General features: G+C 44.1%; 1 protein-coding gene across 2 annotated transcripts in view; it reads left to right on the top strand.

Annotated features, from left to right (window-relative positions):
* The window catches only part of CREB3L2 (cAMP responsive element binding protein 3 like 2), an 82,911-nt gene extending 75,477 nt beyond the window's left edge, over positions 1-7,434 (top strand). For both annotated transcript variants that reach the window (XM_065638765.1, XM_065638755.1), the window contains exon 12: positions 840-7,434. In XM_065638765.1, the coding sequence (XP_065494837.1) occupies positions 840-915 (76 nt within the window). In that variant the 3' untranslated portion in view covers positions 916-7,434. The remainder of the gene's footprint in view (positions 1-839) is intronic.
* Positions 7,435-20,349: the final 12,915 nt, after the last annotated feature.

Raw genomic sequence — 20,349 nt, 5'->3', positions numbered from 1 at the left:
CCTGGAGACCAGAAGTAAGACAAAGGGGCTCAGCCGTGCCGGGCACTGTGAGACATGAAGTAAGAGTTTGCTCTCTATCTGGAGAGCTTATAGGCAAAGTTATTGTTAGTCTGGAGAAGTGGTTGCAACAATATTGTAGTCATACAGCTACCAAACTTGGTGCTTCTGCCAGCAATCTGACACTTGTAAGACTCTTAGTCGTGCCTACCCACTTCTTTAAGCACTTAACTTCTGTGTCTCCTAAAGGAATAAGCTTTTGCCAGTTTGGTGGAAGTGTGAGGCTGTGACTCACTGGGCTTTCTATGAGGTTAAGGTGTGAAGAGCTGGAGCTTCTCGCAGCAGTGATCTTACTAAGGCATTAGTGTGGAAAGTTTGCAGTACTCAATCTTAAGAGACAGATCTGTGAAGTTATCTGAACTACTTAACACAGAGCTCCTTCGTAAGTTTGTTCGTTTTAGCATAAATGTAATCTTTTTGGGGCCTCTGCAAAGAGAGAGATTCACTGGTTTAAATGTGTGTGCAGTTTTCTTTCTACTCCACCTTTTCTTGTCCTGCCACTATCCAGTTGGCCCTGGTCTTGGTCGCTGCTAACAAAGAGTAGCAAGCACACCAAACAGAAGAACATTGCCCCAGGCATGCCTTCTGAGCCCTTGTTTCAAAGTTATACCTAGAGCCAAAGAGATGACTAATTCAGTGTGTTACCATACTCCAACTGACAAGTACCTGGTAAATACTGAGTGCCTTTTTAGCATTAGCCACTTCAAGCAGGATATGCACTTTTAAAAATTACTAACTATTAGTGTTAACCTTTGTTGTTTTGGTTTTTTTGTTCCCTGCAGAGTCAACTCCGAACTAGAAGGAAATGAAACACTGAAGATAATTGAAATAGATAGAAGAGTCAATGCCACCTCTTAAAAATAAAAAAGGCCTTTTTTTTATTTCCCTCTTTCCCACATATTTTCAACCAAAGTCCCCCTGCCTTGTCATCCTCAGTGAACCAAAGCACAAAAGAGAGGGAGTTCAACTTCTGCATTGACTGGTGAGGCTGTGACTGCAGATGGGATCTCTTGTCTTTGTAACTCCTTTCCTCACTTCACACACAGTCCCTGTCTTTGCTTTTATTCCTTTCCTGCCTGATACTGCAAGGGCAGGATTGAATTATGATGGCAGATGATGCCAGCAGTGTGCCGGTGACTGGTGGGTGTTTGTACGTGCACGCACACATCCTAATCTGAGCACAAAGACATTCTGTAGCAGAGTGGAATATGCCAAACTGATGGGAGCGTGTGGGTGATAAGTTTCATGGGAGAGGGAAGTGAGAGAAAGAGGAGATGCAGCATACTGCTGCTCAGAATCCAGCCACAGCTCCATGCCTTCTGATCTACAGCACTTGAGCCTTTTAGGTGATTGAGGAGCATATTGTGTAGTCTGCTTCTGAAGGGACAAGAATGGGCCCTGATTCAGTCGAGTTAACAGCGGAGGTGGGAGAGGGGTGGGCAGTGATGCTGCTGAATCCCGACCTCTTTCTCTTTTCTCCCCTCCAGCCCCTTTATCATTTAGTGGGGTAGGTTTCTCTCTGGGTTGAAAGCAGTCCTAGTAGGCTTCCCTACTGCTTCCACCCTTATGGAATTCAAGCAAAGATCAGTTGCTGTCTTCTCACACTTCATCTGTGTGGGAGAATTACACTAGTTTAACTAAACCTGTTTGGAAAGCAGGTTTTGTTAAATTTACGCAATGTTTTAGATGGATGTCCTTTAGTCTGCTTAAGACTAATTTGTTTAGCTTAGATCAGTTCCTTCCCAACAAACTAAATCAATGTAAGGCTTAAACCAGAAGTGCCTCCTGAGAGGACCACGTGGATTTAATTTATTGGCTTCAAGATGCATTGATGGAATTTCTTATGTAGACCTGGTCCCAGATTTTCCTGTTTTCCTTTCCTTTCCTTGCCGTCTTCCTGTTACTGTTGTAAATAGTATTTATTAGCTTTGCAAAATCGTGTCCAAGCGGTCGCAATGAAGAGAATTGAGCTTCCCTAACCCTACAAGTGGTCTGGGCAAACTCTGAAATCAGACACACAAATATTATTAAACACTCATTCCTTCCTCTCCGAACTTGAATTGCCCTAAAATACAGCCATGGGTCTTATCTTCCTCTTACTTCCTTTTCTAGAGATGTGATCTTAGACCAACCGATTAGCCAAAACCCCAGCTGGAGGTGGTAGACACCATATTAGCTGTATGGCAAGACAGACTTTTCTCCCTCATTTGTTTTCTCCTTGTCCCATGTAGCTGGTGCCTTTAAGGGTTTTCCCTCTCTTGGCACCGTGGTCATGTCTCTGCATGGACTGTTGAGGATGGATTTAATGTGAAAATCCTAATTCAGCAGGCTAGCACATAGCTACTCTATAGTTTACCAGAAGTAGTCAATTTTTAAAAAGAATTATAAATTTTGAAGCTCTTTTTTTCTTTTTTTTTCCTAATGATAAATAAGGGAAAAACTAATGTAGCCTTACAAGTAATTTTTTACCATGTACAGTAGATATTTCCTGCAAATATTCTATTTTGTAAAATACTGCATTTCTATTTTATTGCAGCAGCTGTTGCACCACCTCCTTTCTTGATCTTCATTCTCCTTAGACTTTCTTCCTTCAGTATCGTATTTTGCCACCCGCAGGCCTGACTCAAAACCCAGTGGAATTAATGGGAATAATTTGGTGAGTTACAGCAGGCTGTGGCTCGGTCAGCACTGTGCCATTTTAAGAAGGTGTTTCACATTAGTGACAGTGAAACATGTGCCTGACTTCATGAAGTTGTAATGAGTTTTGGCATACAGACGTGCTTCCTAGGTAATGCCCTATTCTTCTGTGCAAGTGCCTTTTTATTAATTTACCTGTGGTGGCAATGAGAGGAGAAATGCCATTGTAGTCTATTTTGCAAGTGTTCCCTTCTTCTTGGCATGAGTCAGTTTCTTCCCCAAAGCCTTTTTCCCTTTACAGTGATCCTGCTGGGTCCTCTGCACCATTCCAGTACCCACCAGCGGCTTTTGTATGGGCTTTTTTGAGCAATGGTTTAAGGCTTCACATAAATAACTAACACCAGTGGGTGCCACAAGGGATGGCTGCATTGCTTTGCCACTTGAGGTCCACAAAGTGACAGGAGAAGGCTGGGACTGACCCTTCCGCTACCCTGTGGTTGGTCAGTGTAAGTGGGCAAGGTCACAGCTTAGAAAGTTCCTTAAATGGTCTTCTTTTTTTTTTTTTTCCAAGCACCCATGGTTTGTCACCTCTGAGGGCAACTGAATGGTTAAGTCTTCCGCCAAAGAGGCCCCAGGCTGTGGAGCACAACACTGCTCTTCGTCAGGCTTGCATTTTGCACTGTGCCTAAGTAGGCGGCCGCTCTGCTTGAGCTCGTGCCCATGATCAGTTAAATGGATCACCTGCCATTGCAGACACAGCTGACTTCGCTATATTAAAACCAAAATTGAATTATTTCTCTACACTTAAAAGACGGATAATTTTGCAAAACCCAAACACCACCTCCCCACTCCGAAACCTACTGCACTAGTCACCATTAAAGTTTTGCCATTTTGTTGGCTTAATTTGGGCACGATGGTTCAAATCTGATTGGGAGAGCGTCACGTTTTCATCTGAAGCATTTTAAACTGGCCACAGTCTGGGTCAGGCCTCTGAACTAATTCATCCAAGCCAGAATGGCAATACCAATTTTCTTGTAACTGTTTGATAATCTATTTCTATAATCTTAATCTGCGTAATCCTTTAAGTTATTTTAAGATACTCTTTTGGGGAATCTCTTGACCTAGCACACACGTTGCTTAGGGATTTATTATTTTAAATATTACTCCTTTATAATAAGGAAAACCTTTGCTTTGCTTTGGTATGTTTGCAATGATTTTTCTTCAGGGGCCTTAGTAGAACAAGTTTCTCTGCTAGATACTAGGGGCCAAAAAATCTCCTGTCATCGCCTACCCACAGGCTGTTGCACGACAAGGCCTTGGCTGTCTCCAGAGGGGGTTTATGCCCATGCACGTACCTGGCAGGGGGACAGAGGAGGCAGGACACATGCGATTGCACTTCCAGCCCCAGCAGTCCAGAGGTGACCCAAATGTGAAGGCTGATGTGCTGCAGACGGTGTGGAGAGGCAGCTGAATGTGCTCGATATTAAGGGCACAGGGAAAGGGCAGTGAGGTGTATTCGGGGAGGATGCCAGTCTAAGTGCTTTTAATTAATTCAGCTATATTACGTAAGGTCTTAGCCTTTTGCCAGTATACTTTTTCCAGTCATCAGTGACCCGGTGCTGTAGAATAATGTGTGTGTGTGGACAGGATAGGCAAAGGTCTTACGTGCTACTTGATTTCCATTTCCGCTAGAGGACTTAAGAGATCCTTGGAGTCTTCAGCTGTAACATTATGCTGCTTGTCTGCACGATTTCATACACACTAGTAAACTTACCTTTTGGCCCACAGCTTTAAAGCATGTCTGAATCTGTTGGATCTTTACTTCTAGGGAGATAAGCTATGAAGGTACGTAGGGCATTATTTTTAATATATATATATATATATATTTGAAAAGTATCAAGCAGAGGGCATGTGACAGTTCTAACCTTGTTACCAATGTGTAGATAACGTGTGGGGTTTTTTGGTAGGGTTTTTTTTGTGTGGTTTTGTTTGTTTGTTTGTTTGTTTTTCCCCCCAGGCTACTTCTAGTTCTTTGCATTTCTCGTACTTCATCTGTACTATTCAATATTTTTCAGCAGCACAGACTAACAATGGATTAGGCTGAGGTTCTTAGGCCAGATCCCAGCTGATACAACACAGCACACTTCTCACCAGTTTTGGAGGCTGCAGGTCTGATTTATAGGGGCAAGGAACCTCTTCCATATCTCTCTGTGTAACAATATGTCTCAATGTATTCTTGATTTTTCTAATGTAGAGCTGAAATAAAAAAACTTTTTTTTTTTTCTGCTAAAAAAAACAACCCACCTCTCTCCCATCCCCCAAACTATCAGCACTGAATTCCGTCTAGACGCATTTAGAATATAGGTCAAGTAAATGAATGATACTAATTGCTATGTTGGGAGGGATTTCCACTGAGTATTTGGGCTCTAGATTCCAGCTAATGCCAAGAGGCCATTGTACAAAACCCACGCAGCTAAGAACAGAGGAATAAGAAATATTTTTATACTCCTAATGACGAAAATATTTCTTTCTCAAGTCATTAATTAGAAAGGGAACATTTTGTATTCTGAAGGTGAAATGGTAGGTCAGTACTTTGTACTTACAAAAGTTATACTTGCCTATATAAGTAGTGTAGTACTATGGTGTGCTGCTGCTTTGCACTGTAGTGTTAGGGATAAACAACTTCGGGGGTTGCAAAGATGAATGAACTGGCTTACATGTTCGGAGCTTTACAAGTAAGATGTGAAGATTCAGTCCATGGGCCAGATTATTGTAGCTTTCTCATGGCCAGTAAAATGGCAGTGAGCATTCAGGGATCTGTTGAGGGTGTGTTCTCGGTTACTACTGCGTGGCTTAGGTGATCAGCATCCTCTGGAGACTCCAGGATTGAGAGGGGAATTGCCATTGGTTTTGGTGGTTTTCATGTCAGGCCTTTTTCTTCCTTACCAAGGTATATACCGAGTTAACTTCCTACGTGGAAAAGACTGCACCTCGCAGGAGACTCTCATTTGTGATGCTAAAATCGAGTTTCGATATTCTTCATTATCAGTCTCTTCTCTGCCCTAAAACCCATATCTGTGCTCTTCCTCTAAGAGCTGGAACTGAATAGGAGAGAAAAAAACATGGGAAAGATGGATTTGTACACCTACCTTACACAAAATATGAAAGAAGTGGCTGATGAGGGGACTCCTGATGTCACAGGGAAACTTCCTAGTTCTTGCTTCCGTAAGTAAGCAATGATAGCCGATTTCATTAGTTACCCCCTTGTTTAAGCTTTACTCTTCCCCTTGCTCTTTAATACTACGCCGTCCTTTTTATGCATATCTGACCTTTATGTTGTATGCCATTTTTCCTTCCAAACAGCAGGCAAAAATCTTTTTGAACTTTAGCAGCCCATAATTAAGCAAGTGGAAGGGAGAAACAGGGAAGGAGAGGCAAGTAATCAATTTCTTTCAACAGAACTCTGCTCGTATCTGACTTTGCCATATCAGATTTTTATTCAATGGTGCTGATGTAACAGTGTCTTGCTTTCTTCATTTGTACAGTTAGCAAGAACAAGTGTGAGAGTGTGTGTACCTGTGCACGTGTGCATGGTGAGCAATGAAAAAAGAAAACAAACGCAGAGTTGTTTATTTAATGTAGTAAGCATCACTAAATAAAGGCACCTACCTGAACACACAGGGCACATTCCACTTGGTGCAACAGAAAGTCCAGGTGTTTCTCTCTGAAACCTATTCACATTCCACATCACTGAGCACTTGTAAAACTGTAGTGAGAATTGCTGTCTGAAGTCTGTCCTATTAGCAATTTTCAACAGAAAGTTGTTGCACTGTGTCATTTTGTGTGTAAGCATAAATCGTCTGGCCTTTCTATAGGACAGCTCTGGCCTGATACAAAAAAAAAAAAACAACAGACTTTAGGTTTTATTGTATCTTTGGGTGTCATTTTTGTTATGCAGAATTATGGCTTTGAATTTCGTTTTGTTTTGTTTTAAATGGGGAAAGTTAACCTTAAAAAGTGGCCCCTGGGACCTGACAGCTCAAAGAACATGATTTGTTGAGCTGGTCTTCTGGGAGAGGATCTAAAGGTCCCCCCTTCCCCGGGAGCGCTACTGCCCTTAACTGTTGCACGCCGTGATGTGAAGTACATCACAGTTTCCCGGAGATTCCCTGGGCCCTCTGAGGGTAAATTACCTGGTGTTACCATCTTGAAGACAAATACATATCCAGGGCCAAAGCCTTGGGCCGTGCAAAACAATAACTTGTGACTCTGAGTCACTCTGCGTGTGACACCCCTGAGGCACTTCAGCTGATCTTGTCCTTTCCCTCTGTTCATGCAGATAAAATATGGGTTTGTGCAAACATTTAAAACTGTCTGAGATGAAAAGGACAGGGTTACTAATGAAAAAGCACAGACCCCCTATGCTCCTTGGTAAACTGCATTGGAGCCTCGTCTGACTGCAGGTATCTCTGCCCTTTTGCCATGAGTCTGTTTAACTCCGTGTATGTGTGTTCAGTGGCCTCTCTATTTTTGTATAAGCGCTGTCATCTGGATACGGTCCCACCTGATTGTTCACACTGCAAACATGTCCATTGGGTGGAAAGAAATTGCTGTTTTTCCTTTTTAAATTGTCTGCTTGATTCTACGAGAGAACAGACTACCTGCTTTTGTAGCCTAAACATGTATGTAGCTAAGTATGTTATGCTTTTCATTTCTTGCAAATAAATATTTTCTGTAGAAAAAAGCAAGTACAGTTTGTTTACTTTCCTGATGGTTGGAAAAGATCTGGTCCCTTGGCTTTTCCAAGTGCAGCTCTGCGTGCTGCGGTGTGGGTTTTTACTGGAGCTGGCTGCCCCTTCCCTTTTGTGAGAGTAGCAGAGAATTCTATCTGCCAATAATGGGTGGAAATTAGGCAAAACCTGATGGCATTTAATAATGATAATGGCACTTGAGTGCAACTGGGCAATATAGCCTCATTAATATTAAATTCTCTGCCTATAAAAGCAGGATCCAGGAAGACTGATGCTGAAGGGGGCACTAGCTTCAGCCTGGTGATACCAACCTGCCAGAGCATACTGGAACTTGATTCATGTGGGCCAAATAGCTCTCTGGAAGGCGAGACCTTTCCCTGTGGTGCGTTTACACTGGGCAACTAATTGCCTAAACCGAAGCCTTAAAAGATCTCTTTCTGCTTTCGCTTTTCGAGGTTGGGTCCTTCGCTGGCCTCAGCTCCATCCCTTGCCCCGACTCACCCCTGAGGTAGCTCAGGAGCTTTCTCCAGCAGTTTAGAAGCTGCTGTTCTACTGGTGTCAGCTGTCGAGGTTGTGCCCTGCAGCCCAGAAGCAGCTGCCAGCCAGGGGACAGAGGTGACCTTTTGCTACTTCGAGTAGACATAGAAAATCAAATACCTAATTTCTTCCAGTTTGGGGACTCGGTGGCTTTGCTGGCCATCCAGGGAACTTGGCAATGGATGACCTAGTGCAGATGTGGAAATTATACTGTGCAGAGCCGACTTCACAAATGGTATAGTCATGTATATTACACCAGTTTTCTACCAGGAAAGGGACCTCATAAATGAGTACTATGCATCCCTATAGTAGCAACTAAGAGCTTATCCTCCACAGGGAAATACTAGTGATGGAAGTAATAGTTCCAACTTTACTGAACTGAAAGTGGGAGCATGACAGATGGCTTTGGTGCCTCCTTCTCAAGGCCTCTTAAAGAAGGTTGCTTTAGAGACTGCGGAAGCCAGTGTACCATGAAAATCAGAACACCCTGGCCTGCACTAAATTTGTGGCTGATGGAAGGCATTTTCAGGAGTGCCTTGCTGTTGAGCTAAAGAGGTTAAAGTAGCAAAAGAAATTGGCAGTGAAGAAAAAAAAAAGCAGCTCTACCATGGTGCTTTTAACCCAAAAATTGGCTTTGCTGCTCACCACCGTTCACTGTCACAAGAAAAGGAAACAGGAATGACAGGTTTATTTTTTACCTATCCAGTCTTTTTGGTCTGTCTCTCTGTGCGATGTCTGTCTCTCCCCGGCAGAGCCCACTTCCAGCACCAGAACTATCTAAGCCTGCTTTGGTCACAGCAGATGATGAAGCAGCTCTTTCTCACAAAATTCGCTTTCTGTACCTGGATGAAGAAGGTCTGTGGTGCTTTCTCTTGAAAGATGGGGGGAGAAGGGCTTTACCTGGTCTTTGAAGTTCTGCATCCCGGTCTTTTGCTGTCATTGTTTCAGAAGTTATTGCAGCCACTGCCTTTCCTCCTGATGCTGCTGGGTGCCCCTTGCTTTCTGAATGGGCAATTTCACTTGCCGGAACTATTGATCTAGGGCACTTGTTAGCAGCATCAAGCCAAACATAAAGTTTTTTAGAGGAAAATCATTAGACTGTGACTGATTGGAGAAGTTACCCTTGGCTTAGTTTTGGCTGAGCTCAGTTCCTCTGAGCATACAGAACACCAACTGGTGATTAACGGCTGGTTAAGAATCACCTGGGGTCTCAGTATTACCCTTAAAGCACCACCCAGCAGGCGATGCTGCAGCAAGTCTGTGATTAAAAAAGAAACCCACATACAATGGAGAAATCCTGGGTGATGAGCTGTCAGCCTCGCTACCCATCACCCTCTGGTACGTGCTGTTTTTTGCAAAGCTGTTTGAATTCAAGGCTGAATTTCGATACTCGTTTCTCAGGCTGATTCCCATTGCAGGGCAGGAGGAAGGGGGTCTGAATGCAGCTTGCAATGCCTCTCGTGGCACTGTTTGGGTAGTAAGTCTTCACCCTTTGCTGATAGCTGCAGGTTGTGCCTATTTTGCAACAGCACAGACTTCTCCACCCCTGCAGGTATTTCATGGTGGATTCATTACTGGTGCTCCCTTTCCCGTTTTGTTTGCTTTGGGTTTTTTTATAAATCTGGACCTCATTAGCTTAGAGTTTAGAAGTAGTGAGCAAAAGCTCGCACTCTTGCTATAAATAAAGTATTTATGCAGGAGTTTGTCTGGTAGAGAGATACCACTGGATAAGGACTGAGGAAATGAGCTTCTGGGTCTAGTCCTGCTCATAGTGTGCTGGTGAATTTGGCTGACCCCTCCCCATGCTTCAGACTCCTCGTCTGTGAAATGGGGCCAGTGGTGGCTTCCTCCTCTCTATAAAGCACTCTGAGATTAACCAAAGCAAGCTAATCCAGAGAAGATAGTAATTAGAAATAAAACACTTCATGTTGAATGAGTGACACTTGTGTGTCTTGTCTCCCTCCAGTTTGTACTTTAGAAAATTAAAGTGATTGATTTGGTTTCTCATTTTCTTGGTGCTGTCTCTTGTGGGCTTCACATGGAAGCCGGGAATGGCTTAACTTTTTAATTATTGAATTAATCGTAAGCTGTATTTGCATGAGGCCTGTATGTAGCTATAAATTTTTTGTGTGTGTGTCTCCAGTAAGGAGGAAATTACAAGTTCTGGCCCTCATCTTTGCTATAATGCAACAGAGGAAAGATAACCACTGTCCACGTCTGTTAGTTTGTCTCACTTCCACTCTTTAAAGAAATGCTTAGATTCTGGTTAGCCCTCTTTTTTAAACCTATTTGGTAAACCCATTGGTTTGATCCCTGGCATTTGTGAGGGGGCAGCACCCAAGCACTTCCAAGCGAGGATCAGGCCTTTCTTGTCACCTCCACTGAACACCTTGGCAACAGGAATCAGGACCTATTTCTAGGTATGGCAGCCTACGCGCAGAAAGGGGAGTAGTGCTGCGAAATAGCTGAAAAACGGTAAAAACCAAAATAGAATGTAGCAGAAAGCAGTAACTTGCCAGAGACCTGATCGGAGCCGGTGCTGGCAGAGCTGCAGGGTGAAGTGTCTGCCCAACAGGGTGATCTGCTGAGAGGAGGGCAGGTGGCTCCATGTTAAGGCTCAGCATCCCTCAGTTACCTGATGGATAAGCAATGCTCTGCCTGAACTTCAAATGCTGGCCAAAAGTAAATGTGTTTGTGGGCGTATCTGTCAGCATTGGCTCTGGAAAGGGAAGCTGGATGCTTGTTCGGTTGCGTTAAGAAAAAAAAAGGCCAACAAACCAAACCAAATAAAAACCAAAACCGACAAAACCACCACCACCACCAAAACCAACCAACCAAAACCCCCCACACCCACACAAAACCAAACACCCTTCCCACACCCACACAAAACCAAAAAAACCCACAAACAAACAAAACCCACAGGTGTATGTGTATAAATATATGTATTTTTCTATATTTTCCTGGAGAGTGAATGTTGAAGGTAATCCTGAGGATTATTTTTGTGTGATCTTAAGGAATATGGAACATTTAGAGCAGACTGACTTCTCCCTGGCTAGCCTGGTGCACCAAGTAAGTAAGGCTGCCTCACTCCTTTCTTCCTCACTCTTCTTTTTTACATAACCACTTCTTTTCCATTAGGAATAGGATTTTCATTCCCTCCCACTCTAAATAAAACTTACCGCAGTGCACACAGCCTGTGCACACTGGAGTGTTCAGAATGGGATTTAACAGGCATGTGAGTAATGGAATAAACCTCCATCCCTTGGCTTTCATCCAAAAGGCTGAATTCCCTCCTTTCTCCACATTTCCTCTTTCATTCCCACCATCCACCCTGCTATTCAAGGCATGCAGTGTGGTGCGAAGTTTCCACCCAGGAAAAAAGAGCTCCCCACCTGCTGGAGCTTGTCAGCTCTCCCAGATGAGCAGGGAAGTCACTGTGGCGTGGGGTTCTCCTCTGAACCCGACAATTCAACCCTTGGCATGAAGAAACGAGATCCTCAGCCATGCAAATTCAGGCTCTTGCCAGCACAATGATCCCAGATACTTGCAAAACCTGCTAAAAAGCTATTTTTGGGCTCATCCTTTCCATCCTGATCCAGTGATATGTCTGCAGCCACGTCTTGGAGCAAATGAGATGCTCTGACAAAGTTGCTGCTGGTGCTGCCTTTCTCAAGCCACAGGAATTGACAGCTATGTCACAGGTGTAATTGTGTAAGCAGGGCTTTCCTTCACGAGCCTCAGAGTCTCTCATAATTGCTCATATTCAGAAAAAGGCATAGGAAGTCAATTTAGCACTTCATGTTGCAAATGAGTCATGCAAATTGCAGCAGTCAGAGGAAAAACAGGTAATCCCGGTGCACGGTGTAAATGTGGTCATGTGGGCAAAGTGGTTATTGACAAGCAGGAGCTACAAGAGGGTTTATGCTGGAGAAGGCAGATGTGGCTAAGTGGCATGGATGCGCACTTGGATAGGGGGTTAGCAGATTCTGATTTGTTGTTAGGCTTTGCTCCAGATGTTCTGGGGGAGGTGGAGCGATCTGCTGGGGCACAGGCCACAGAGCTGTTCTCATAGGGACCAAAGGCAAAAAGAAGAAAGCCGTGAGATGATGCATACTGTTCTGCTCTCCAAGTGCAAGATTAATTTGCTATTAAAGTGTACGTTTGCATATGCCATTGGCATCTTTTCATAGCAACAGAACAGATGGTTTTCACCAATGACAAAACCTCAAAGATAACTTGATGATGAGAGGGGTGCTTATGGTCCTGCTCTTCATCCTTGAAGGTGGTTGTTGAGCTAGATCTGAACTGGTCTTTGACAGTTCCATCTCAAAATATTTTAGTTTCTTGCTGCGAAAGGAGTTGTCACATGCTCTTAAGTCAGATGCTTCCACTAGCAATATTGGCTGCTAATTCCCCTGGAAGTTCATCTGGAGACCTTCTGACTGAGGTCCTAGTTCTGCATGGACAAGGCATGGATGGTTTCAGCAGAGCTCCACACTGGTTTGCAGATCTCTCCACACGCAGCGCAGAGCAGGATCCAGGTCTTCTTTTTGCAGTTCTGCTTAAGAGCTTTAGTTTTCTTCCTGTAAGCCATGTATTACATGGTTTCATTATGCTTTCTTCTATGTGCTTCATTAGCAACTAAAAGTAGTCTGAGGTTTGAGGGAGAAAATGTATGTACCTATTGGGGGAAGCACGTATGCATGTAGATAATACATGCATCATTTATAAATATAATTTTGAAAGTTGGTTAAACTTTTAAATGCTTAAACAGTAGTAAAAAGTTTCCCTTTTCATCACCCTTCTCTACTGCCAACAAGGGACAGGAAAATGTTGATTGACTGGCTTGGAGAGCTTGTCATTGCTGAAGTTGAGATGAAAGATGTATACACAATATGTGTGCTAAGTATGAAGAAGCGGAATCTTTCAATAGGGCTGGAGAAGGCGCAAGAATCAGGTGTAAAGAACCTACTGACTGTCACAAGTCTCACTGATACCCAAGATTTTTCAACATTTGCATGCTGCTGTGTATGGGCAGCGGGTAAATGCTGCCACCTGTTTGACTTTCAACCATGTCACTGGCCGTGCAGTGGCACAAGGATCACAAAGAAGGGAGAAGGCCACTCAGGGAAGTCATCCATGGAGCAGGGGTGGTTCTGAAATCTGTTCCTGTAGGGTTTGCCTTCTTAGTAGAGTGTAATTGTTCATGCTGCTCCTTTTTTTTTTTTTTTTTTTTTTTTCTTACAGCTTTCTTTTTTGGATCACATTGCCTTGGAGAAGTTTTGGATAAATAAATAGATAAATAAAGTTCTGGATGTGATAATTCCTGCTATAATTTCTCAATAATCCCAGACCTTGATGTCTTCTGTACTTTTAAATCTTATTGTCACTGTCAGCTCACATGCTTAACTAGCCTCACGCTGAAGCCTCCCTGGAAAGTTTTCCTTAGCGTTTCCCAACGAACAAAAGGGAGAAACAGGGAACAAAGTGGGAGGATAATTTATTTTACTAACGAGCACTGTGATGCTTGTGTCAAAAGACATTTCTTTGGATTTGGGTGCTTTGATTCTGAGCACACTAAACTGAGATTGCCTGGGAAAAAAAATTAAGAGTGATTAATAGGTAAACAAGCATGGGGTATAAGAAGCTCAGGGCATCGCTGGATGCTCTGGGGCACTTGAGGTCGCTCGCAAAGGTGTTTTTAAGGTGACGCTGGGAGGGAACCGGGCACGGTTAAGGCCAGAACCTGACCCGGCGGCCCCGGGTCGCTGCGGGGGCTGCGGACCGGTGCGCCCCGCCACCGCCTCTCCCCTCCCCGGGCGTCCCGACGGTCCCGCGGCGGGGGCGAGGCGTGGCAGGGCGTGGCAGCGGCTGGGGGGGCGTGGCGGTGGATGCGGCGCGGCATTGGCGGGCGGGCGGCTGGGCGTGGCGGGGGGCGGGCGCGGCCGGGAGTTTCCCACAATGCCCCGCTGCAGTGCGGCCGCCGATGGATGCTGCGCGGTCGCGCTGCCATTTGCAGCCAGCGCGGCTCGCAGCGCGCCCCGCGGCCCCGGGAGCAGCGGCCTCCCGGCCACCGCCGCCCCCCAGCGCCTGCAGCCGCCGGCCACCCCCCGTCTGCCCCCTCCAACCCCTCCTCTTTTTTGGCCCCTGTGCCCCACCGCAATGAATCCCCCTCCTGCAGCCGGTGGGGAGGAGACGGGGGCGGCGGGTGGCAGCGGCTGCCGGGGGGCCGAGGGTGGTGGGGAGCCGGTGGGTGCTGCCGGGGTCCCGGAGGATCCGGGGCTGTCTGCAGCGGAGGAGTCGCTGGAGGAGAAGCTGCGGAGCCTCACCTTCAGGAAGCAGGTGTCCTACAGGTGGGTGCTGGGCGGGGCCGGCTCCGGGAGCCCTCGGTGCCCCTTTCGGAGGCATCTCTCGGGAGCGGGGCGCCCGCGGGTGGGGAGGCGGCAGACGGGGTGCGGTGGCGGTGCGGCCGGGCAGCGGCATGAGGGCAGCACCTTTGGAGCCTGAGGGGCTTTTTCTTCATCCCGAAGCCTGTAAGAGACCCCGCCAGATCGGCATTCCGTTGAGGAAGTGACCTGCTCCCAGCCCCGCCGCTGCCGTCAGGTTTGCGGTGCTTCTCCGGCGCGGCAGCGTCAGGGGACATGGGGAGGGGGACGGTGTATGTAGCTGAACTTCAGAGTTAACTCGGAGTCGGGGATCTTGCCCGTCTGTCAGGGGAATAGGTCGGTCTTTACGCTCTGCCCTTTTCTTTAAAAACACGGCTGCCCGTATTCCCGGCGCCTCCAAATGCTCGCAAAAGGGATGGGGGGAAAAAAAACCTTTCTGGTGGCATCGCTGCTCCCGAGAGGGGTTTCTCCGTGGGAAGTCTCACGGAGTGCAGGTCACGCCCCCAACCAATGCCGGCAGCCGTTGTATAATCCCCAGCTGTGGCAAGGTAGGTGGCTGCTGTGTCCGACACCCCACGCATGCCTGTGGGCCAAGGGCGGCAAGTGGGCAGCCACTGGCTTGCCATAGGACATGCTATAGCCAAAGCAGGGCGTTACTTTCATAACCAAACTCGTGTATTTTTAGGATTGTGCATTCTGCCATATCTCTGGTGTCAAATAAAGAGGTTTCTTCCTCCTGTAAATACACCTGTATGAAGAGGCTGTTGGTGGGGTTTGTCTGTTTTTCCGTTACCACCTGGGATCTGTTAATGGTCAGCAGCTGCTGGAAGCGGTTGCTGTCTGAGAAGCTTGACGCCAAAAAGTTCTGGAGTCTTACCTAATTCTGGCTGCTTTCTGGCTGCAAAGCCCCAGTGGAGGCAGCACACCATCAGTAATTAGTATTCTAGTGTGCTTAGGGATGAGCCCTCTTAACTGGGAGGATGGAAAACCAGACCTGCTATTTATGTTGTCTCTACAAGGAAAGAGTGCCTCTAGCTCTAGGTAAATTAGCTGAAGAATCTTACCTGGCATGGAAATGCTTCTTTTTAATGTGTTGTCAATTTACGTGTGACATACAGTTTGAGTCTCTGCATGTGGTAGGGCTTGAAACTGATGTAATTAAACACTCTTCATGGTTGAAATTTTGTATGAGAGAGACTTCCCCATAAGGGTTAATGGTCTCACTGGTGAGTGTGAAGTTTGGGATGATTCGTACTGGACTCCAACAAGGTAAGTAGCGGGGAAAAGAAAACTTGGTGAACACCTAAAGAGCATTTCATTGGTCATCTCTCAGTACTTTTGCATCTCTACCCTGGCAGTTTTCTTCGTGCATGTCATGTAAGGGCAAATTGTCTGTTGTGGGTAAAGGCGGATTTTGTAGGTGAGCTGTTAAAGTAACTGCTAATGAGGCAGGTTTGCTAATGTGTCTGCTCTTGGAACAGAAGGCATGGGACTCACAATAAATCTTGGAGGTACTTCTACTTAGGCTATACATTTTCATTTTTATTGTATTCATTTTGGCATCTCCTTTTGGGGCTGGGATATTAAAATATGCTTATAATGTCCTGTTTTCTAAATCATCTAGAAGTGTGTTAAAGACATGAGTATCCTTGGAGCTTTCTGCATGGTGTATGTTTGTACGAGTTTCATAATAAATGCTTGCAGGAGGAAAAGTTTGTTTTATTTCTATTCTTTCTCTTCCCTCTCCTCCAGCTAGGCAAGTATACAGCAAGTCCTGAACCTTTAGATATAAAAGCCTTTTTTCCTAAGCATCTCTTGATGCATATTACTCATTGTACTTGACCTAGGATATGTGCGAGAAAGTACATTTTCTTTGCATCCTTGGATTTCCACACCTTTTCTTCTTCTGGAGCTGGTTTCCTACAGATTATGCACACTCTCTCATTTGACCATAATGAGAACAATCTGAGTAGATAAAAAGAGTAGAAAACTTCCACAAAGGACTTCCACTGAGCTCTCCACACCCTGCACCCCCAGGCTCCTTAAATTGCTACCATTTCTCTCAGTAAATTATGGTGCTGAAATAAATTTGTAAATCTAAATGACTATATTATATACAGGAAAGTCTATTCATGTTGGCACTTGGGCTCCCTTATCCACTAGTACAATAGAAGTTCTTCAAGGCATCATATAGACTTTCAAACAGCTCATTTAGGATTCTCTGTGCAGGTGCATTATATTGACATACACCCATATATCTGTATTTACATATGCAGGAAAAAAACCAAACCACCAACAGTTGGAACTTGCTTAAAATGATAAAGAAACATGAAAATGCATGCCAAAAAAAATCTATTTGTGGCAACTGAAGGAATGAAATGAGTGGCTGAAAGAGAGATCAAGGTATTGTCACAAGGGGAAAAAGGAAGAAGAAAAATATTACCTGTACCCATTTTAGGTTTGTCACACCCTATTATGAAAGTATGGTTTACACGAATCAGTCTTAAAGCATTATCTTTTTCTCCCTCCTCCCCCCTCCCTTTTTTTTTTTTTTTGTTGGTAAGCAGTAACTGCTTTTGTTGTAATGCAGATCTATTTAGCTAATGACATAGCTGTTGCATATAAATAACTTCTTAGTTTCTCTAGAATTGTACCAAAACCACAAGCAACATAGTTCAGAAAACAATGTTTTGTACTGATGCTGTCAGTGGCTTACAATGTAGAAACTGCTGTTTTAAATATGTAACGAATTTGGATAGTAAATACTACTGTAAGCATGTTTGTCCCACATATCAAATCATCAGGAGGAAAAAACTTTAAAACTTTTTAAAATATACACAGGTGTGCCTCATAGGGAGCTCCACAACTCCCCTCGACCTTGCTGTGTTCCCACCCATACCCACCTTGCCCCTGATGTTCACAAAGCTCCTTGTCTGGGCCAAAAGCTTGTCATTCCATTAAGGGTAGATGTTTGCTTGCTGTTTTCTTTCTAGTAATATGCTGTAATTATGTATACGTACACAGTGGGGATATGCCACTTATCTGTGCTTGTGCGTGAGTTAATGGCTTTAAAGTGTGTCTGTTTCTCTGTGTGCGTATGCTGCCAACACACATCCCTTAAGTGGGTCTCAATTTGTAGATGGGGCGCCTACCGTGCCTGATGTAAGAGGGGGTGCTGAGGTGGTGGGTACCGCTGGTCCCACTGGGGATGCGGGGCTGGTGACGGAGGGAATGGGGGGGGTCTGCTATCAGGAGTGTCGGTCCCTTGATGAAAGGTACTGAATGAAAGCTCAGAGAAATGGTTTCCCTTTTCAGCCTCAAGCACTTAAATGCAGCCAACCACCTTAATGGTTGGATGCTAACATCAGAATGTCAACAGCTAAGCAGTAATTTTTAGGGCTTTTTTTTTTTTTTTTTTTACCCTAGAGATGGGCTTTTCTGTTTAGAAATGCAAACTGCAGGCTCACAAAATGAGAAAAGTTTTTCTCATAAGGTGATAGAACCGAAAGTTCAATTTTCCACCCTGCCATGAAGAAATTGGCAGACAAAAACCAAAACAACAAAACCCACCCTTACTCAAATATGTACCCCTGCCAGAGAAACGCTTTCTACAGATTAACTGGTTCTTGAGGAAGTATTTACTTCCCTACATTTCTAGACCCAGCAGAATAATTACAAGATATTGAGACACAAAGGTAGTGGGTAAATGGTTCTTTCCTTTTAATTTTTATTACTTTGTCATTGCAAAGTTCTGTGAGGAACGTCATGGTCTTTTTTAGCTAGAGATTAAAGTAGCTTTCCCCAAAGTAATTTTTGAAATAGAGAATTTCAGATTATACTAAAGAGATGCTCAGTAAGAATATTTCCACAATAAAAAAGATATGGGTAGAGAAATCTTTGGAAATAAAGCTCTATCTGGCAGGTTTCCTGCAGGTGTTTGCAGCTCTAGAAACTTATCTGAAATGCGGTCTTGTAATTTAATTGTTTAAGCTTAGAGAAATAATAAAAGATAAAAAGTAAAACAAACAAAAAAACCCAACACAGCAACAAGACCTCCACAAAACCAACCAACCAAAAAAAACCCAAGCAACCAACACAACCCAAAAAGCACACCGACTGAAACTGTCAATATTGCAAATGGCTTTAATTTCTTATTAATTATTATTTAGAAATTCAGGGAATCTTGATTAGTGGGATTGAAAATTAAAATTAAGTTATAAGTTTTAATGGCCCTCTTGTGAGATCTCAAGTGGCGCTTGGCAAACACTTGTCACTAGGGAATAGTTTATCTAGAGAAATGTAATTTCATTTTGACCAAGTGGAGAAATCCTACCCGATGAAGCATGTGGCAGGCTTTATGATTCTTGCTTGCAAATGGCTTAGGGATTTCCAAAATTGGGTCCATAATGAATTGTCACAGTCCTGTGCTGTTAACAGGCTGTGGGTTGATGGCTTGGTTGTCATGCTTTGTCTCTGGCTGAGGTGGCTCGTCTGAGCAGGGAGCCATGCGTTTCACTTTTAGTGATGGTAGCAGCTGGACGTGGTGGTTTTCTTAACTCATTGCGTCCATTGGTCATCCAGGCCCACTCAGAAATGTTGCTGTCTAAAATAGGTGGTTTGAGTTTCTGTGGCTGATGTTTCGCTCTGACTTGCCGAGTGAATCTGTTCAGGACGTGCCTCGTGTGCTCTCCCGACTCTTCTTCTGGAAGCAGAAGCCAAGAATCAAGCTGGCCTCTCTCCTCCTGCACCATCAGCAATGACTGCTTGTCAGTTGTGGCGAAAAGTAGCTGGAGTTATAATTGCAGTGGGTTTTGTTGCTGCATTTGAAGTGGGGAGAAAAAGCTATGGCAGAGAAATCCTGGGAAATCCCTGATTACACAGACCTTGTCATTACTGATGAGCATGTAAGTACCTGGGAGTACAGATGGGGCCTTAGACCAAAATAGAAATTTCGGGAAAGGAAACATCCTCATTTTTTGCTTCATTTATTTACAGATATGATAATGATCATAAACAGCACATAACTTCTCAGTAAATATTAAATAGAGACAGGATGATAGAGGTGTCTCCCATTACTAAGACTTAATTATTTTAGGAAATATGACAGCATTTACTAGTGTACTGTGAAGCATTATAAATAATTAAAGCTGAATGACATTTGTAAAAATGAAAATACCTGACACAAGCCTTTGATCTTTTGATTGTGTTGTTTTCTTCTACTTAAGTTTCCTTGAATCTTAATATATCCTATTTCTATAAATGAGTGAGGCTGTTCTGCATGAAAATGGTGGATGGATTTTTATCTTTTACCAAATGTCAAGAAAATAATTCTCTCTCTCTGGCCTATATCTCGTAAGATCTGCTTACAACTGTCTTTGTTAAGAGTTTTGGGTATGTACTGTACAGAGTTGGTACCACCCACTCACATAATAGTGACTCAGTTTACTTTGTCGCCCAAAACATCCATCACTCTTCTATCATTTTCTCCCGAAGCACATCACTGGACATTTTTAGGTACATGAAGGGGCCTTCAGGAAGCTCTTTCATTTCTACAGCTTTGAGGTAGAAGTTCTCTGTTGGAACAAAATGCAGAAAAAAGCTAGAATGGTTTAGAAACAACTATAATACTATGGGAAAATTAAGCTGGCATTTAAAGTTCTCTCCTAACTTTGAGATGTGGCTGCAAGTCTGGCCATCAATGTCTCTAAGTCACACGAAGTTAAAGGACTGTCCATAATTTAGAGCATGTCTTACATTTTCCCTTCTCTATCTGAGGTAACAGCACTTTAAAAAAGACACGTTGTGAATGATAACTCTCAGTAAAGCTACCTGTGAGCTGCAATGGAATTATGTGCATACTCACAAGAAGTTAAATGCATCAGTGATTTGAAAGTGGGAGTCTCTGTGAGCACATAATAAAGTTGTTGTGTAGCACAGATACAGACCTGTAGCCTCAAATTGCCCTGGGACTGTTGCAGGTG

This window comes from Caloenas nicobarica, chromosome 1 (assembly GCF_036013445.1).
Source record: "Caloenas nicobarica isolate bCalNic1 chromosome 1, bCalNic1.hap1, whole genome shotgun sequence".
Classification (NCBI taxonomy): Eukaryota; Metazoa; Chordata; class Aves; order Columbiformes; family Columbidae; genus Caloenas; species Caloenas nicobarica.
This window is presented reverse-complemented; position numbering and strand designations above follow the sequence as displayed.